Below are 21,581 nucleotides of genomic sequence, written 5' to 3'. Positions count from 1 at the left end.
TTCCTTTTAACCCTGCCGCTCTGCTCACTGCAGTGAGAGACTCGGCGGCGGAGCCCGGAGGACGGAACTAGCGAGGAGAGAGGCAAGTGCAGGGGGAAGGGCAGGGAGGCTGCACACTGTTCACATGTAATTGAAAAATCGTCTGCCTCACTCTACATTTAGTCCTGCTTGTGCAAAGCAGGACTGAATGTAGAGAGGGCAACTTCCCCATAAGGACACCGCTGCCGCCCCTCTGCGTCCTGCCGCCCCGAGGCCGGGCCTCGGTGGCCTTGTGGGGAATCCGGGCCTGGCTGTCCCCTCAAAATAACTCAACATACTTCCATTAATGTTTAATCAATGTCAAACAAAAATGAAAAAGGTGTGAATCCAGCTTAGAAAAGGTTTACACAAGCGTTGATGGAGGAATCTGTTATATTTTCTTTGTTTAGCCCACGGGTTGGACAAAGAAAATATTACAATGTATGACCAGCTTTAAACTCCTTTTGGGTCCTTGTGATCAATGTAGATATAAATCAGAGCTTAGTTTTCTTCTCTCAAGAGACTGCATAGTTTTTTTCCAAACATTTTAAAATTCACATATAAAAGAGATCAGCTTCATGTAACAAAAATCTTATCAATGTGTGTTAGTGTTGGTAGCCATATTTCTGTGTGTAGTTTGTAAAGATGTACACAGGGCGGCCATATTTGTCCATTACATACATACACATGCTTTGCTTGTAGCTTTGTATTGCTACGCGGCAGTATTACTTTACTGCTCCTCACAGTGCAGGTCTATGAGATAGCCAACTCATGACAGAGGATGATAGAGTAATTGCACTGAGCAACAGAGAGCTCCTTCTAATATCTAATCTATAGATCTTTACATTTAATACAATTAAAAAAAAAAAAATGAAGAAAGAGCACATATGTAAAAGGTTCTTCAAAAAAAGACTTTAAAACAATCGTTGCAATAAAAACTCAAAATATAAACTCATTGAAAATGCACCATATTTGAACTTTAATCCCAATAAAAGTGCAGAATGTCACAATACAATTCCACATACAGTGGCAACACTATTGCTGTGTTTTGCATCATGTGGAAACATTTTTTTCTGAATCACTTGTGGCCAGTGGAAAATCTACACGCAGCTATAGACTAATTACTGCAATAGTACATAGAACATGCATTAAGTGCAGCAGTGACCTACTATTACTGAATATATTCTAGCTCGAGGCATTTAAATTAGCATTTTATCCGTCCATCCACTTCAGTTGAATCCCCAATCACACATAAACCTCTTACACTGAATAGACTCCTCCAACAAACAAAACTCACTCATAACCGCCAGGGCATCATATCTGCAAGGGGAGAGGCTTCCATAGCCTCATTTAATTTGAAACTCTAGGTAAAGCCTCCATTATCCCTCTTTTTCACCTCTTTCTTGCTCTCTCTCTCTCTCTCTCTCTCTCTCTCTCTCTCTCTCTCTCTCTCTCTCTCTCTTCCTTCCCTCTCTATTTCCTCTGTATCTCTTTCTCTTCCTCCAATCCCTTCTCTGTCTCGTTCAATCTGTAATTTCCCTCCCTAATTCCTTTGCATCTCTCTCCCTCAGTAGCCCCATCCCTTCTCTCTCTCTCTCTCTCTCTCTCTCTCTCTCTCTCTCTCTCTCCAATGCCTCCATATATCCTTTGTAATTATCTATCTGGCAACCTCTCTTCTTTCTCTTCTGTCTGTCGGGTCGGTCTCTTCCTCTCTCTATACACCCCAACACATAGGATGCCCCCACAGGAGGTAGTGACCCAGATACAGGGCTCCTATTTGACCGGTCAAGTAGATCTGGCCAGACAGAACTTGTGAAATGGTAACTTCATTTCAGACCTAAAACATGCAATCACGGCTTTCTGACCATCTTGGGGGTAGCTCAATTATACACACGTAACCACAGCCGTTCTCTACAAAATGCCATGAAATTTAAAAGCAGTCTCTTTGTGCGCTCCAGACCGCAGCCTACAGAATGAGTAGCTTTAGCCCCCGTACTGCCTGCGTAGAGCCCAAAAGAACACTTCAAATAGAAAATTCAAAACCAGAACTATTTGGCCTTTTCTGAAAAAAATATTTGCATGGTAAGAGGATCTCTCTTTCCTGCCGGGGGGAGAGAATAGAATCAAAATTACTCCGTCTGGAGTATATGTTTTATGGAGACTGAAACTTTGCCCATCACACAAGATTTTTTTCTTGCCAATAACTCATTCTTTCTTGTGTGGGAATATAGGACATTACCGTGCTCTTTGGTGTGTTAATTATTATTCTTCATCAGTGAATTTATGCTCCTATTGCCTGCAAAATGATATAGGCTTATAGGTTTAGGTGTGCTCCAAAGTGTGTAGGTGAGCCTTTTGTTAGCTGATAGAGAGATCAGGGTTGGAACCAGAGAACACACTGGCTGCATATCCACAGGCTCAGTTTCAAGTCCATTTAGAAGGTGAGAATATAAAAACAATAATAAGATATAACAATATAATAAGAGCAACTCAGTTGGTAGGCAGCATCCCCTGAATAATGTAAAATTGCCTCGTGTGATGGATGGGTGCATGCCTTTAAAACCAAATTTTGGTGGTTAGATGGGCCCCAAGTCAATTACAGCTGTGAAGACCTCAGATACACTATTAACTGCACATAAAATAGTAAGCATATTCTGTCAGTAGTTTTGTCTCTTTGCTTTTTCTGGAGCATGATTAGGGTTTGTCTGGCTTCCTAGTGGGCAACAGTGAGCACTCCAGCAATCGCTATCGCAGGATACCAGTGAGCAGGGCCAATCCTTCATTCATTTATGAATGAGTGATTGATTGGTAGTACTGATGGTCAGGGTCATGGCTGGTAGCACTAGAGGAATGGAAGATATCTCTCTGCCTAACCCTAGCAATAGAACACATTGTAATCTCAACTAAAATCTGACAATCTCTATTTTATACTGACTGTACAAGTTTAAATCTGATTGTGCAAGCACCTTTAGATTTACAATCAACTATGAAATGTGAGGTCCTTCCTTATTGGCTTTAAATGTAATGGATTGTTTAGGTAGATCCTCACATGACATAGTTTTGGTAAATATTAGGGATGCACCGATACCGTTTTTTCGGTATCGAGTACAAGATACTTTGCTTTTGGTACTCTTCGATACCAGTGCTTCCACTGCCATGGAGCCAGCTTCCCCGGCAATCTGATTGCCCAAGAAGCTGGCTCCATGTTGTCTAACCTGCTCGATTGTGCTTGTCCGTGAAACCGACTTCACAGCCAATCAGCATGGAGCCGGCTTCCTAGCCAATCAGGCATCTGAGTGCCCCCTTTATGAAAGGGAGCTCCCAGATTCAGAGAAGCCCCCCTTTGGCATGGGGGTCCCTCTAAAATTCCTACTAGACCTAAAGGGTCTGGTATGAATTTGGGTGGGCACTCCCATGGTGTTTTTGTTTTTTCATGTTTAAAGGAGAACTATGGGGTTAAGGCTTTTCTCCATAGTTCTTCTTAGGGTATCGGGAGGACACAAACTAGCGTCCTCCCGTCACCCTAGGCTCATTATACCGCGAGCTGTAGCCGACAATTATGTCTGGATCCGCCCAGCTGCGTGACTGACAGCTGGCTCTGCCTATCTAGAGGCAGAGCCAGCTGTACCCGTCCCCCGTCCGTTCCGCCAGTCAGCGCTGGCGGGGAGGGGGGAATCCAGCCCCTCCCCCTGTCACGGCAGAGAGCCGTGACAGGATCGAGAGGTGAGCGAACGCCGGTATGTGTTCGCTCACCTCCCGATCTACTAAGCCGACCTGTGACAGTCTCATTGTCACAGGTCAGCGAGAACTATGAGGTGAGTGGAAAGCACTCACCTCATAGTTCTCCTTTAACATCAGTTCATTCTGAATAACATTCGGACAAAATTCGGATGCATCCGGATTTTCGTTATCCAAAAATTTGGATACGTTCGAATTTGTTACTTCTCGGATATTCAGATGCATCCGAATGTCCAAAATTGGCAGTTTTGGTCCGAATGTCAGTTTGAACGAGAGTGAATGCATATATCTACTAGATACTTATGTTTAGTTCTCAGTATAGGACCTTCTAGGGTTCAAAGCAAAAACGATGCACACAAATACAATATGATATTATAGACATGTCAATGGCAATGTATGCTGGGTTATTTGAGTTTATGATATTCCTATTTTACAGAATTACTGGTGAATTGGATAACATGCTGGCCTCCAGTAGTGAGGTAACAATTTTCAGTTCTGCCAGTCTGTCATATCCATTACAAAATCAAATGATGGTCTCACTCTTCCACAATGCATTTTGCACGCCATAGACTAAACCTATGATTTGGACAGTCAATCTGTGATAATGCAACAACTTTTTTACAGCCCTAAGGTGGTGGATTCTTAAACTATGGGTCTAAATTCTTGTCACTACAGTAGGGCCTCCGAGATACCCACTGCAGTGTATAATGGAGATATGTTCTAACTCCATGCAAATTGTCCTGCTTTTAGCAATGTTTGCAGAGCTGTAATGCACAGCACATCTGGTAGTTCTGCTATTACCAGTCACAATATATCTGTAACGCTTACTAATGGTGTTAAAAACTGGTGTTCTTGCTTTTGTGATTAAACACAGCGCCATCACATTCAGCCATGCTTGCAAATCCCAGATCCGAGAGCCAGGAAACATATGGTGCGTCTTCAGCCACCCACGTCTACTCACGTGCCCTGATCTACTGCTGATTGCCAGACAGACTTAAGTGATACAGAGGCACATTCGGTTTTTCTAAGGCATTGCAGGAACAACATTGCAGTGGCTTTTTGGGACACTGACGGCCTTTTTTCTTGAAGAAATGTTTAGATCCATTCGATCATTGCAGCAAGCGTGCATGTGTTTATGATTAGACACAGTTCTCGGAATTGATCGGAAAGAATATTGATTAGGCAAAATAATCTCTTGTCAAAAACATTTTCTATTTATGGCTGTAATGTGACTGGTAGTGTACAGGGAGAGTATTAAGTTTGAAATGAATAACAATCATGATACATTAATTACAATAGCACCCTGCAACAAGGCAGACATTAGCCAGACATCACTTACAGGGGTTTCTGTGGGTGTGTAGTAATGCCAGGGATGAGCCTGTGGATTGTGTGTGGAAGGCTGGGAATGCCACGGAAAGCGACAGCAGATCCCTCTTTCATGCCGGTCCTCCTCATCGGAAGAGCAGAAGGAAGGAAGGAAGTCTTATTTAGCATCATATGGGTATTAGCTGCCAGTCCATTCCCTGTTGATGAAAACTGCCTTAGTGATATTTAATGACACAAGGAAAACATTTAAGTGTTTATATTGACCTTTTACGTCTTCACAGCTTTGGCTTCCCGTGTTTTCCCTTGTCGGCCCTTGGGCTTATTATTTAATTTTTTTAACTGATTCAGGTCCTTTGTGGAAGGCAGTTGTAGAAAGGTTTTTTCTTTTAATAAAATAACACTGTAAACTAGAAATTAATGAAAGAGCAACTGCAGAAAAATGAATATGTTCCCTTAAGAGCTAATACAGCATTAGCTGTTAAGTGAACGTATTCACTTGCAGGAAAACAGCAAATTAGTTCGAGTGCAGTCATATTTTTTTTGCCTTTGTGATGTAATTTTCCTGAGAAAGCTTTTAATATACTTCAAAAATGCATGTTTTACGTGTGCCCAAAAAACGTTTAAAAAACACCTGAAAATGGCTCCGCTCAGGTGTGCACACAAGTTGATATTATGATTATTCATTAGTTCAGCAGTGAGTGTCTCTTCACTGTGACGCGCGAGGAGCGGCATACAGGTGACTTGCTGCTGTCCAGTCTGATAAAGATCTAAGCAGCTGTAAATTTGAGTGTCATCGGCATAGAGATGGTATTGGAAGCCAAGCCTCTTCCAGTAATGTAAACACCAACCTTGCTGTATAGTTCTTATCTCCATATTTCAGTTTTTCTTTTGTTTATCCCATGTGGTTTATCCAATGGTTTAACAGCCAATGTAGAGGCCCGTCTCTTTAAGCTAACTTCCGTAGACGCGAAAGAATCTCTGTAAGATTTGAAAGTTAAAAAAATTGTCTGGAGTCCTACTTAAAGGTAAATTGGACAACTAATTCATGTTTTTTGGAAGTGATAGAAGTCCTGCTTGACAAATCTCTGCTGGAAGGAGTGCTATGTTTTTTTCCCCTTTGAGGCAATTGGCAGCCTCCCTCACATTGCGGAGCACCCCCACCCCATAAACATGCATGCTCAGCTGAGCTAAGTGTGAATTTGTATGGACTTTCCAGGCAAGAGACAAACTGCAGAGTGATTAGCTGCCATCTAATGTCTTTAGCCAACCTTAGGAATGAAAGGCAAATGAGTGTTTAGGCAAGACGTAAGCTGGCCAGACCACTCTTGCCATGCTGGGCCTTGCCAGGCTATTGTATTCTGCAGGCTGGCATCCATCGCTGTCAGAATACGTTAACAGCGACTGCATCTGATAGGTTGCAACTGTCAAGTGATCGCCAGCTGAGAGTCAGTGTGTATAGTTCCTAACTCCTTCACTGTGACCTCTGCTACTGTTAACACACTACTGTGCACACTAATATGAAGTAAAGAGTAAGAGTAAAATCTTAGTTTTGGGTAATGTAGACATTTTGGTTTCATCATTCTGAGTCTCCTTACCTGTCAATCTCCCAAGTTTTAAGCAGCAGAATCCAGGGCACAGACTCGAGTGCACAGGTAATACCATGTTGTGTAGATCCCTTTTCTCCCTCACCAGAAATCCTCTTACAGCAAGCTGATCTTCAGTACCTGAGAGCTGGAATGGCACAGCAACCCATGGCACCTGTTTGCAGAGTGCATCCCTCTTTGGGTTGTCTAATTGCTCTGCTCAGGAACAAGAACTGCAAGATAAACAGCTACAACAATACTGTAAATAGGGGTGATATTTTACCTAACAAAATATTTATATTATACATGGACATATTCGTGACCTTACTTTTTTTGTTACAGTTATGCAGTACAGCTTGGTCACCTCCTGCCCCCAGTGTAATAATTGTCTTTGAACATTCGACATCTGCTGGTTGTTACTCAGCACTGCAGTTTTCTGACTGTTCATGTCTTGAATTACTGAGTAGTTTGGACTGTGTTTGTACTCGGATTCTTTGTACTTATCCCAATCATTGACCTATCATCTCTGATGTTATCAGTCATTGCTGTTTACCTTTCTGGAACCTAGACTCTGTTTAAGGTCTGTTTGCGTTCTTTTTCACCATCAGGCTGCTTACTCTGCTACTGTCTGAGGTTTGCTCTGACTATCTGTCTGAGGATTTACAACACTCTTGCTTCTGTACTAAATCGGCTTTCACACTGATTTACATACTGAGTCTACCAACATCTGTGACACCAAGCCTGTGATTGGACAATGAAGGAACAAGAGACTGATAAGGTCACCCCTTTGCTCTCTTCTGTCAGAATGCTCCAGGTTGGTATATTTGCATGCAGTAAACTCGATTAATCGCTCTTTCTGCCCCTCCCTTCTCCTGGCTCTATTGCAAAAGGGATTACAGGAATCTGATACAGAGTGAAATTCAAGTTCTTGCATTAGATGGAACACAGGGAAGCATTTGAGGGTTAACACAAGTACAGTATTTAGCATCTGTACTGCATCACTTTTGTTGCCTTACAAACATTTTAGTCCAGGTCACGTCCAATTTAAAATCCTCATCCTTTGGTTTCTCATCCCTTTTGCCATCTTTTTTTTCCCCCAACTGTTCTTGACACCTACCAAGTAATACTTTGTTCCTTCCTTCTCTGTTCTCCAGGGTACACAATGTTCTCTTCTCTTCAGTCAACAGTACACAGTTCTTTCGCCCACATTGTACTTCACTTATCAGGCCAAGTTCTTCTTTAGAAATGAATGTGCGTACCCTCACCCCCACACAACTTATAAATACCATCATCTGTAAAGTCCATTGTTCTTTGGAAGATATATTAACAGTTATTTAGCAACTACATGCGTATACACACAGTTGAAATGCATATAGGTGAACTATTGTAACTGCCACAGCTTTTTTTAATTCTGTTCAGCCACTCTTGTGATTCTTGCACACCTGCCATTTGCACAGCCAGGTGCCTTACCCTGCTATACACTGTTCAGCCTTGTGGGTTCCTGTATCTAGTGCTTGCAGATTGGACTACAAATGAGCATTGTCATACTGTTGAGTTCCCTCCTTTTGTTGTCCTCCTATTGTATAGCCCTACCCAGCACCTGAGGCATAAAACCTCCATTGTATTCAGGCTGCTCGACTTCTATGGCTGCTAGTGCTGCTGGACAGTGATTGCATCTGCTTTTGCAGTTCCACGAATGGCTCGAAATGGGGGCCTTAAGCCTCTTCTGCCTTGGGTCAGCCCTGATTGCAACAGAGCCTAGTAGGTAAGGTTGAATAAAGGCACAGGTCCATCTAGTTCAACCTGTGTGTGTGTGTGTGTGTGTGTGTCTGTATATACTGGGCCCTAGCAGGTCCCATATCCTTGTATATTTAGTGAATTAAGAAACTCATAATTTCTTGAATTTATCTATGCTATCAGCGGATGCTATCAGTGGATACTACTGACTGTGGAAGGGAATTCTACATTTTAACTACTCTCTCAGTAAAAAAACCCTTGTGCGGTCTAAGATTAAATCGCCTCTCTTCTAAACTCTTGTTGTGTGCTCATGCCATCAATAGAGTTATTGGTGTAAACATCTTGTTTCGAATATTGTGGTCCCCATTAATGATTCCCCATTAAAATTCAGTTAATTATTTTTTTTAATGAATATGAACCCGGACTAAAGAGTTATTTGTAATATACACAGGGTTATTCACTACATGGTGAAGAGTTTGGAGAAGACAGGAGAAGTGAACAATCTAGGACGACATAGCTGAACTGGAAAGTGAGCTGAATTGGAGATTGTTCACTTCTACTGTCTTCTCCAAACTCTTCACCCTTTTGTGAATAACCCTGACAGTATTTGCTATTTTAAACACAGAATAGGGGGAAAAAAAGAGAAAATATCAGAAGGAATTATTTTTGCCCAAAGTTACTGAAATAGAGGGTATTTACCCCTAGTGCTAAGCTTATGTATTGGAAATGCAGGTTCAGAAAATCCAGAAAGATCTTCCTGGGTCAGTGTTTCACAGATTTAATCTGAGTGTTAGAGTTCCCCTTACCTCAAATGTCTCTTCTGATGCCAGTCTGCTAGCTTTTTCTTAATTACACTTAATTAAGTGTAATGACAATTGTAGAATTTAGTAATTTCCTGCTGAAATGGCAGCATTAGCCTTACTTACACAAGGGAACGACTTCCCTTTGTCTGAGAGAATGGCAGCAATTGCCAAAAAAAATCCTCCTGGCCACTTTATGCCCAATTTCTAACTTCCTGCCAGAGACTGTGAAGGGTAAAGGATCAGTTCGCGCTGGCATGTCATTTTTTTCCCCCAAGGATTTTACTTGTGAGATCTGCCTAGCTGGCACCCTTTTCCCAGTCGTGTAGTCATATTATTCTTTCTGCTGCAAGAGGAGTCTCTGTCCTTTCACTAGAACCTTCCTACTGCAGAACTTCAGCCAAACCACTAAGTACAGTGTTTAGATCAGCTCAAATGTAGATGAGGGCCTACCTAAACAATTCCTGTTGTTTAAATCTGAATATATAAAGACTATTTTACATTTACATTTTAACATGGCTAGCTTTAGAAAGGTAAGAACCTCAAAATCTTTTTTTTAATAATTATTATTATTTTAGGGCTCTGTTATGCTTGGATAGTTCTTTCAAGAATTCTAGAAAAGTTCTGCCATTTGTCCCTCAGTGCTGTTTACCTCTGCTTGATTGTAACAGAATGATTTGGTTCTTTAAATGACAGCATATGGCAAAGGCTGCACAGATCCTCTTTGTCATTGCACTGATATCACAGATTTGCAGGATCAGAGAGGATTCTACTCCCTTACAGATGGGATAAAACAAGTGTGTCAGGATAAGCAGCTACGTCTGACCTCTTCTCCACTAGGTGCATTCAGGTCCATGTCCTCGAAGGTTTCTGCTGGCAGAGCAGAAAAGTCATCACGGCAAGTCAAAAGAGGACCTTGAAGTCGGCTGAGAAGAGGCACTGGTCGCAGCAACCTTGCCTTTGGAGAACAGTGAGGCCCATCAGCTGTCAACTCGATACTGGAATGAACAGCTCTAGGAAAGCCATGGTGAGAGCAGCATATTGCTTGTGACAGCTGAGGTGGAGGGTGCCACCAAGAATCAACACACATTTGTAACGGAAGGGGAGTGAGGGGGGAATCTGGTAGACTTTGATGTGAGGACCAGACGGCCAGAGAAAAGTAAAGCAAGTCATAGCATGAAAACTGCAGCTTTTAGAGGTGGAAGCAATGCAAACGATCTCTGCACAGTGACTTATGTGTTCCTCGCCCTTATGAAGCCCGGGGTTGTGGTGCTTGGCATTCTTACCAGCAAAGGATATTCATATCAAAAAAAAAATTGAGGACAGACTTCTCCTTATTTCCTCACAGCCACATTGAGGAAGCTGGTACCATGCCACTAAGCTGTGCAGTGCTGGATTCGGAATCCTAAAAAACCATGAGAAAATCTCCAAATGTTTGGATTCGGAGCTAAGGACACAGTCAGCATTATGCCAGAATCACCAATGGATGACAATGGGACCAGTCTAAGTCTGGGGGAGAAGGCCATGTGTCGAATAGTTTACTGCGGGCCCCGTCCTAGAGTCCTCCTCCTGCCCATAGCTCTTGAGCTGTGGCTGTATGTGCAGAAGACTCGAAGTATGCACAAGAAGAGGTGAGTAGGCCATGCAAGATACTGCTGTGAACTCCTGACTTGATGTAAATAGAACCCATCAGGGTATAAATATGAAAGGGTTTTATTAACAACTTTTCTTTAAGATGCAGGCTATGAGACTGTCATCATGATAATACCTGGGAACTTTTGAAAATCAGCATTGCCAGAAAGGGGAGTGAAGTGGGGAGGGGGCATAAATGGTGGGCAAGGCCAAATTGTGCTAAAAGTGGGAGAGGCTTTAAGGATGGGTCCTGATTCTACAGTACAATGCAAGTCAATATAAAAAAAAACGCAGTACTGTTTTATAGGCTACAACGGACTACCTATATGCGGAAGAATATGTATATAGGAACCAAAAATACAGAAAATGCAAAAAACACACATATATAGTTCTACAGAGGAGTGTGGACATACAGAACAATCCTTTATTGATGCTCATCGTGTAGGGCAGAGTCTCAGTAACATTCTTGTCTTGAACTGTATTGTGATTGTAATGTCTTCCTTATATTGTGAAGCGCTGCGCAAACTGTTGGCACCATATCAATCCTGTATAATAATAATAATTCTTGGTTTCAAGACCTAGCACTTTCACACAAGGGCTTATGTGCCTCAGATAGAGAAAAAATGTAAAGCTGTCCATAGCAATCAGTAGGTTTTTACCCTTTTTGTTTACATTGTAATGGAAATAAAGAAGCTTGAACTGAGAAAATATCTTTTTTCCTCCAGTTTTTCTTTTTCATGAGGCCAGTTGTTATTTCTGAAGATTAAGGTATAGTTAAACAAAGTTAAATAAATAATTTATGTCTCCTGGGCCTTTTTAATTTGCATTGTCGCTCCCCAGAAAGTTGTAATTTTTTCCCCCTCCCATTTCTTTCTGGTTTTCATAAACCTTTGATCACAAGGTTCTGGAGCTGAATTCTCTGTTTATATATTAACCACAAATGAATGAGTGTTTTGTTTAGCGTCTTCTTTTGAACTACTGTAAATACTACATTAAATAAAAAATAGTTCATTTTGTCTTTCAGTACAGATATTTAATGCTCTCTGTGCACTGCAGCAGTGTGCACAAAGGCGTGTTTTGGCAGTGCACCACGACATGTCACTTTGTAAGATGTGCTGTGGTACCATTAACTGTTAATGGTAACAAATTACCATGTGGTTTTGTGCAGCATGTTTAAAAAAAAAAAAAAGTGCAGGGAATACTTTGGTATGATTGTTGGGCATAGGGCAGCTACCTGAAATGAATGGACTTTCCTATATGCAACACATGAAATTGTGGAGGCACGCACACTGTCGCACTTGCACAAGTGTGAACAGGGTCTTAAGGTACCCATACACCTTACGATTATCGCACGATTATTTTCGTACGATGATCGTACAGTCGTTTGATTTTCGTACAACTGACCCATCATGCACAGACCATTGTAGGTTTCAATTAGCGTTCATTAGCAATATCACCTTGCCGAATTTTGTCGATTGACAGAGCGAATTTTCGTTTGCGCATGAGCAGTGTTCTTGTTGCGATTTATTTTTTTTTGTACGAAAACGTCACTAATCCATCGAATTTCGTATGATTCAATAAAAGTTTCCTAGCCTGCTGGAAAGACAAAAGCCGAACGGTTGAACAGTAATTGCAGTTGTGCACTTCCCATCAACTGTGCGATTAGCGGACGAAAATGTGAGATAATCGTAATGTGTATGGGCACCTTTAGGTAGACTAAATATTCATCAATTACTGATTCTACATTAGTAATTGCCAAATGCACACCTGCTGCAGGCTGAGACAGAAGCACGCACACATAATTACAAAAACTCCCCTACAGGCTGGCTAGCATTGAGATTAAAGGCAACATTAAAAAAATTCTGGCAGTGTCTGGTCATTTCCGGCAAGTTCCAAGGTTTGATCATGTACCCAGCTTCACTGCCCAGTGTGTAGCTATTTCAGTCAGGACACTTGGCCTACACACTTGTTTACGGTCAGCAACCCACTAAATGGGTAAAGAGGAGGATGACAGCCCTGAAGCCTACACCTTCAAAAACAAATGGGCAATGGCAGCTCCAATATCTCTCGTATATACAGAGCTCTGAGCCACTGCTTCTCATTTAGGCATTGGTTCTGCTAATATGGTGTTATGAGAGCACCATTGGATAAGCCACATGAACAGGCCAGGTTTTCTCAGTCACACCCACTGTGTGCTCATTGCTGTCTTTTCATATAGAAAGAGAAAGGATGTTGCATAACATGTTATGTCATGTGACCTAAAGTGCATGTGGAAGCTACCTGTAATCGGGTAGTAATATATTACACGAAATTCACATTTAGGGCCTGTGTAATTGGGTTTTTGTTCACTTCGAATAGATTTTGCATTCCCATACAAGCCTATGGAGATGGAAAATTCAGTTGAAGCAGATCAGAAGGATAACAAATGCAGGTCAAACACACCTGTTATCAATGAATTCTGAATAATCTCAGAAGCTTCTCAAAATGATGTCAAGTTGATGCCATCAACACAAGCCCAAAGCCTGTTACCCCATCTAATTGTTGGTCTAAAGGTGCCCATAAACCTTACAATTATTGGCCGATTTCCGTATGCAATCGCGTTTTCATCCGATATTTGTAATGTTGATGGGCAGTGTACAACCGCAAATCCAGTACAATCGATCAACTTTTAACTATCCAGCAGGTTAGAAAACTTCGGTCGATCGTACAATTTTCGCAAGGTTTGTGGCGTTTACGTACGTCAAAATTCGTACGGTCAACACTGCTCATGCGCAAACGAAAATACGTGTGGTTGTTACCGCAATTCGTTTAGGTCTTTTTTTCAACTACAGCTGATCCAACCTTGCGATAATCGGGGCAGGATGGGGCCGCCGTCCGAAAATCATGCAACGGTTCGATCATCGGACGAAAAGATTCATCCGATGATCGCAAGGTGTATGGGCAGCTTAATTCTCACTTTTTGGCTTTTCATTAAATAGGTTTTTGCTGCTTTTATAGTGGTGTTAGGGTAGAAGTAAACTCAATCACTAAATTCTAGACATGTGCGATTCGTTTAGTTCCGATTCAAAATTCAGACGAAATCTCGTAGATTCGGAGCTGTGATACTCCTCACACCCCTCGGCCGGGACAACGAGCCGTACGCACCACTGCGCAGGCGCGCCGTGGGACTCCTCCCACTCTCGTCCGGCGGTGTCAATGCGTAGGCGTGCCTCGAGACTCCGCCCACTCACCCGAGTAGTCGGCATAAAGCCGCGATCCACCGTTTGATCGGCGTCCCACTATTGTTGAAGCAGGACGCTGATCAACCGACAGCCCTGCTGCTCCAGGATCCAACACTGAAAGAGATTGCTGCAGACGTCCATCCATACCTGTCATAGCCACAAACAGCAAGTATTTCTACCATAGCCATATGGCTACGGTAGGGGGATCTCCACAGCAATTCCTATCTGCTTAATCAGCTGTATACATTACTGCAGTCTACTCTACCTTAACCCTACGCCTCCTGAACCTAACGCATAGCTGTATGCTTATCCACTGTATTCCGTACTACAACTTAACCCAACGCATAGCTGTTTGCCTACGCTACTTCTTGTTTCACTGCAACCTTAACCTAAAGCTTAACCCTATGCCTACTGAACCTAACGCATAACTGTATACCCCGCCTCCTTGGTATCCTTCTGTGTATACTGTCTGCATAAGTACAGGTGGAAAACCTTACGTGGAAAGAGCAGGTTGAGGGGTGCTAAACGGGGTATGATGTGAAGCAGCTCTCTCCAGGCCTTATCAATAACCTGGGCATCGGCGGTAGAGCTGCGAGCTGATACCGTTACCTCAGAAAGAAAGCCAATTCCACAGCTGTGGTCCAAGGACCTTAATAACCCCTGGGGGTGTATTACAGAAGCATCCGAATTTCCGAAATATAACATATCCGAAAGCATCCGAATCCGAAATTTCTAATCCGAATTCCGAATCCGACACGAATTTCAAATCAAATACGAATCCGATTCCCGAAACGAAACACATATAGGATCCGAATTCCAAAAAACAAAATGAATTTTTAGACGCTGCACATGTCTACTAAATTATCATATAAGATCTAACATAATAATGCAAATTCAAAAGCCATGGAAGAAGATTGAAGATGTGTGTGGGTGCCTGTAGATAGCTGTAAGTTTCATTGTTCGGTTATGGTCATTACAGTTGCTGTACCCCTCAAAGCAGACTCCCTTTTTTATGGCCCTGCCTAATCCCTCTGTGCACGTTTCAGTAAGCCAGTGAACCGATTCCCATGATACATTGGGAGCTTTCCCTGTTCTTATTTTATAGGAATGGTGCTTTAAAACACTAGAGAGAATGAGTAGAGACACGTACTTTGTGAGGGTGTCTGTTCACTGCCCTACATGGCATAGAAAGGAAGTAAAAGAGTGAATTGGTTGCATTTTCATATCAGCGACCTCTCATTTTTTAGTGCACCTGCTGATGTTTAGTGTCTCCAGGACTTATGAGATATCAATAACAGAGGTAGTTCCACTGGGTTCTAAAAGATAACACTGTTGGTCCTCAACCGTGGTACACCGTTCCCCTCAGATCACGAGAGGACTCAGAGCTTTCCTTCAGGTTGCCAGCAGAGGTGACACAAGGACGCGTGACATCCATCCAGCTATCCTATTTAGCCCGAAAGCCTTTCTCATATACTGACAGCTTACTGAGGGGATCACATTTCAAATGCACTTTTACTGTGTGTTTTTCATGACAGAAGCTTGTCAAATGGACCACATCTGAAACACATGGCACATGCAGTATATATATTTTCATGCATCTGTAATGTCTCTTCACCATATTTTTATATACATATAAAAATCTTAACAATGCATCATCTTTTAAAATGCAGTCTTCATGCATGTCCTATTTCTTCAAAATAGTTGTGTTTAGCACTAATCAGAGGGCCCAAGGGTAATACATGTTGGCGCTAGTGCACTGCATTCTCTCATTGAACTACAGTGTATTTCCAATTTTGCAGCCAAATTGGGATAATTGACCATATTTTATATTGTATTTTTATATATTTTATACTTGTTACATGTTCCCATTCACATAGCATAACTTAAAGAATATTTAAACTTTGTTGCTCACCATTTTGCTTGCACTGCTCTGAAAAACTACAGTTTTCCATTCTCTCTCATTTCAAAGAGGGGGCTGGGGAGTCTAATAATTTACCATAATTAACCCTGCCTGTACTTTGCTGGCAGATTTGAACACGATCTGTCCTAACAAAGGGTTAAAGACCAAGAAGCTTGGTTTCTTCCATTGTAATTAATGAGAGGAAACTCACTCTGTTCCCATGTTGCCTTGGGACAAACTCCCTTAGCAATTGTTCAGGGTAGCTTGCCATGTGCCCAAAAGCCTACTCCAAAGAAATTAATAAAATGGTAAGAAATAGCTTTTATTTGTAGGTGTGCTGTATAAATTGGAATACATAACAAATATATAGTAGAGTTTTCCAAGCTTGACTGCCCCAACTTATCTGGTGTGAACAAGCACTGATAAGTCAACTCTGCCCAGTCTGTTCTTCCCTTCAGTGTGCATGTTCCCTGTGAACACACTTGCATGCAGCACATGTAAATGGTACCTAGTTATGCCCCTCCCAGTCTAAGTGCTGCTGTGCTGGAGATTAGAGGAGTCTAATGCTAGTTACTTGTTGGTTGTGTGTAAAAATACATAATATTATTCTTGGAGGACTAGATGATGGCTCTTCATTGTGTTTATGCATTAATTTGAGTCTTACGTTAAAACCGTGTTAGTGAAAATTGATATTGTCCCATTATTTAGCTTGTAATTCCTCAACCTTACTATTCTCCTTGCTTGAGTCATAGGGCACAGCCTAGGTCATCTGGATTGGCACTTGCTGTACTATCGACTCCCAATTCCTAAAATTGAATATAATAGAGCCACGTGGTTGTCTACTTTCCCCTTGACTGCATGGCATGGTTATCTGACCCCTATGTTATGCCCTCTCTGGGGTTGGGAGACAGTGTGCGAGGTCCGGCCAGCAACTTCAGGTCATTTCTAACCCCTGACACTCAAGTTGAAGTGCCAGACTGAAAGAAAGAAAATATAATCATGGGGCAAATATAAATCTAGACCAGGACTAAACCCAAAAGCTAGGTAGCAATGCTCCTTAAAAATTACAAGTGCCTTCTAACTTCTGAGGTTTTCTCTCCCCTGGTCTACACAATTATAATAATTAAAGACTAAATATAAATATGTGTAATCGTGACTGGTTCTTTTTAAACCCTGACCAATAAGTGAAACTGCTTTGAAGGTAACCCTCGAAATGCTGGTGATCATTGTGATTTGATTAATGCAGCATTGTGATCAATATAAGGTATACGAGTATCTGGGGACACTAAGGATGGCCCTGTTCAGATTTTGCAATAGAGCTTTGCTGATTTTAGTTGTAATTATTAAAATCTGTATTATACAATGTCTGCAGATTTGGCATCCTTTAGCTCTAATCCTTTGCTGTCTATCCTTCTGTCTGGGAAGAATAGGATATTATTGGTCAAAGACAGAACACACAAACAAAGGCTATGATCGGCTGTGTTGTTTCACTGCATTTACCTGAATGGTATCCATGACAACATTGAGCAATAACATATGAAGAATGGATGAGGAGAAATCTTGGGTTGCTGTAAACTACTTAGATGCCTACCTTTTCTGCTTTCCATGCCTGGAACATGTTAGAATGACACGAATGGGCATTTCCTGAGTAGATTACAGTACTTACAGTAACATTCTCGGCCTAACTTCTGGACGTTCTGGGAAATTTATATTAACGTTTCAGATAATTACATTGGACAAGTACTGGACAAGTAGGCACACTACCAGATTTTTTTGCCTCCAATGGTAGCTTACAGAGAACATTAAACTGCAACATTCTTATAGAGACTTGTTCAACAGGTGAGTTTGCAGTTCTCAATTCAGGGGTGTGGACATTTTAAAAAAAAACTACTTTTCCAAAGACTAAAGTGGGGGCCCCAAACTACTTGTCCCTCATGACGAACTACTTGTCATGGTACAAATATTTTTTAACCATGCTAAGAAGCGCTTCTCATTGGTCATCATCATGGTCAGGTGACCGAAATGATCAATGAGTGCTTGCAATTTGTGAGTGTAATTCTAAATCCATACTCTGGGGCTGTGATGGATGGCAGTACGTATACCCATACCGGCGGAGGGGAGGAACCGCTCACCGAAAGGTAAGTATAACCGGCGGGGGAGAGAGGGGGCCAGATTTGAGCGGGTAATTCCATTTTCCCAAATTACTTGGGAAAGTGAACTTACACTTTAATGCACATTGTTCTGTTAGAGAGCACTGCTGCCCCGCTGCCACAATATGGCACACAGTGGAATGGGGACAGCGCTAAACGCACACACACAATGCTCTATGCGTGAGTACAGCGCTCCTGTCTCACTAATTACACAGAGCACATCGGACGTTCTCCGGTGTGCTCCCCACTCTTAATCCTGAAGCCATCTGCCAGGTCCCGGGTCCCCCGGAAGAGATGGGGACATTGAGAACCAAGGCAGGGAGGTGGATGGAGAAGTAGGCTGTTACAAATGATCTGGGTGGCTGTATAGCTGCCCAGACCACTTGTACAAAAGGATCGGTGGCTTCCCTGCTCTACATTTAGCATTGCTTGCCTCCAGCAGGGCTTAATGTGGAGAAAAAAACACGTGCCCGGTGCCCAGAGCTGCATGTAAATGCATAACACTTTCCCCTTTATTTTCACTTGAACTGCTGAAATTTGCAACAAAGTAGAGCAATAGGAATTGCACAAAGAAAAACAATTTGCATGATCAGCAAAATGGTTGTTGAGCTTTGCCAGTAAACAAAAAAGGTCCAAGAATTTCCAGTCAATATTCAATTTTTAGCTAATTTTTACACAGACTCCTATGTTCCTGCATTTCTGCAGTGCACCTCTCACTCCTGTGGACTAGTCGTCCTTATTGGCTTGAAAGCTCCTCAGAGCTTGAAGTCCTGGTGCTGTGCCAGACCAGTAGAATGTAATCTTTTCATGCAAATGTATGGAAAATCCAGGTTGACCCATGCAAAACATCAGGCTTACATGGAGGATAATGTTCCTACCTCTGATTTCTCAATTTTCATGTGCAGTCTCTAGCAATGGTTACAGTGGTTTCTAATTTTAGTGGTTTTTTTTGTGTGTGATGTGTAACAAAAGTGTTTTCATCCCGAGACTCCCCAGATGCCATAGAACTGTAAAAGCTGGTCACATAAACAGCGTTTTTCCAGAAAGGCAAATGTCCTATCTGCTGTAGGCTATGTAATTTGTTCAGCCAGACTTGTTACCCAGACACCCTGACAGACAGTGTAGGCAGATTGGCGACCTCACCTTTCTACACTGCCTTTAAACCCAACAGCTTGGTCACTGATTCGCCCCAGCCTATGAGTTAGACAATTGAGAAACAGCTGCTCATTGATAAGGTCATCACTCTGCTCTCTCCTCTTGTCAACAAGGTTTGCAGTGTTAAATTGACAGCACTGTATGTGATACAGCCTGATATTCTTGCAAAGCAAGGAATTATACGCACATAGTATAGGGACAGATGAGAAAACGTAAATTATTTGCAATTAAAATATGTTTATATTTTGTTAAGGAATTAACTTCTGGATTAAATGGTGATAATTTATATTTGCCCAGACTAAACTTTAAGGCCATTCACACCATATGCAGATCAGATCAAGACCGTTACGTTTTTCTCTCGCACCAAAAATGCATCCTAATGTATTTGTATGGGATTTTTGGGCCCTGTTCACACCAGTTCAGTCCTTCCGGTGCAGAGAAAAAAAAAACTGCATGTCACATTTTCTCTGCACTGGAACGCGCAAAAACGCCTCAAACTCACTGGACCGCACAAGAATGCAACAGAATGAATAAAAATAAAGGGGGGGCTTTGGATAAATAACACATATTACCTGTGAATAGACATACGAGTGAATGAAAAAAACTTTTCTGGATGTGCCCGCAAGTCCTCGTATAAAGTCCAACATTCTTAGCTTCAAGAGTGGGTGCACCACTCAACAGTGTCTCCTGCGAGCACGTTATCTCAGGATTGCAATAACCATCACAAAGAACATGCCTGCATACAAATAAAAACATGTCTTTTCACCAGGGTTCTCACACAAACAAAGGGAAGTGCTACGAAATGAAGCAGAAAGTAACCTCCGAGAATAATCTGTATAATGACAGCCCAAAAAAACCCAAAACACTGAAACTCACCGGAGCGCATCAAAAACGCTTTACAAATGCAGGGCACCATGTTTGCAGAGATGCGTGCAGATCTGGTCGGGACCCTTATGATTCTAACGCATGAGTCAAACCTTTTCTGTGATGGATATAGAACATGAGGTATACAGAATTGGCAGTCTAAACTGACTGTCACACCTAAGTTAAACAAGAAGTTACATTTCTCCACTATAACACACTACTTGTCAACTCCGCAAAATTCAATTTTTGTAAAGCCAATAAACATTTGCTTTGCAGACAAACAATTTTTCTTTAAAAGAAAAAAACACAAAACAGGGAAACTGTTTTTATTTTTACTTGTCCATGTTTTATTTCTGATATAGTGGGTTTTTTTGTTGGAAAGTTACTTGTATACTCTGCGGTCAAAGTCTTGAATGGCCTCTCTCAACCTTTCTGATGTGGGCACATGTGAATTTCTGACGGTGAAGGGACTTTGTATTCACAAATATTTTCTTTTATTTGCTTTCCTGTCATAAATTTTCCATTTTCTAAAATAGCTTACAACTCACTATTTAAATGTGGAGAAAAAAAAGACTAAGAGGGAATGGGAAAGGTCAAGGACGAATGAGGTTGGGACAGATATACACAGAGGAAGGAACGAAGGAAGGACAGATGGGCACAGTATATGGAATTGAAAGAACACTCCAGTCCAATGAAACATTTTTTTTTTAAAAGTACATTAAAAGTGAATAATAGGAAACGGCTTGTCTGGAAATAACGAATAGAAGAAAATGTAAAAAATATGATGAATGCAAAACATACCGCCTACCTTTAACTTCTTTTTCATTTACTTTCATTCAGATATGTCATTACCTTATTGTCTCACAAGACCATCTCTGTGTTTTCCAGGATGGAGGCCTCCTGCTTGGAGCTAGCACTAGAGGGTGAGCGCTTGTGCAAGGCCGGAGATTTCAAAGCTGGAGCCGCTTTCTTTGAAGCAGCTGTCCAGGTTGGGACTGAAGATCTAAAGACACTTAGTGCCATCTACAGTCAGCTGGGGAATGCATACTTCTACCTGAAGGAGTACTCTAAAGCTCTTGAGTATCATAAACATGACTTGACCCTGGCCAGGTGAGGGAATGATTTTGGCTAAACATGTTTCGGTAATATACAATGACCAATTACAAGGAGGCGAGTGAATAGAAACCACTAAAATACCATGAAGAACAGCATTGTCTTCTTAAAACTGGAAGGATTTCATCATTCTTTTAATGCAGAGCCCCAAAAGATGACCAATTAAAGTGCATGTATTTCGTTTTTTAGATAAAATAACCCTGCCAGGTTATTTTTGGAAAAAAATCCCTTTTACTTTCTGTGAAGGGAACTCCAATCATAGTTGTCCCCAGAACATTTGCCCCCACTGGAAATTGTCCCCTTACCTTTTGCCTAAAACTAAATTAAATGTTTTGCCTAGAAAT

At 41.7% G+C, this 21,581-nt stretch overlaps 1 protein-coding gene across 1 annotated transcript in view; it reads left to right on the top strand.

Moving 5' to 3' along the window:
* The window catches only part of GPSM1 (G-protein signaling modulator 1), a 187,228-nt gene that overhangs the window by 27,826 nt on the left and 137,821 nt on the right, over window positions 1-21,581 (top strand). The window contains 1 exon segment of the mRNA XM_018564072.1: window positions 21,013-21,234. Coding sequence (XP_018419574.1) covers window positions 21,013-21,234 — 222 coding nt within the window.

Source organism: Nanorana parkeri, unplaced genomic scaffold (genome assembly GCF_000935625.1).
Source record: "Nanorana parkeri isolate BGI_ZX_2015 unplaced genomic scaffold, ASM93562v1 scaffold719, whole genome shotgun sequence".
NCBI classification, from domain to species: Eukaryota; Metazoa; Chordata; class Amphibia; order Anura; family Dicroglossidae; genus Nanorana; species Nanorana parkeri.
Note: the sequence above shows the minus strand (reverse complement) of the source record. Positions and strands in the feature narration are given on the sequence as shown.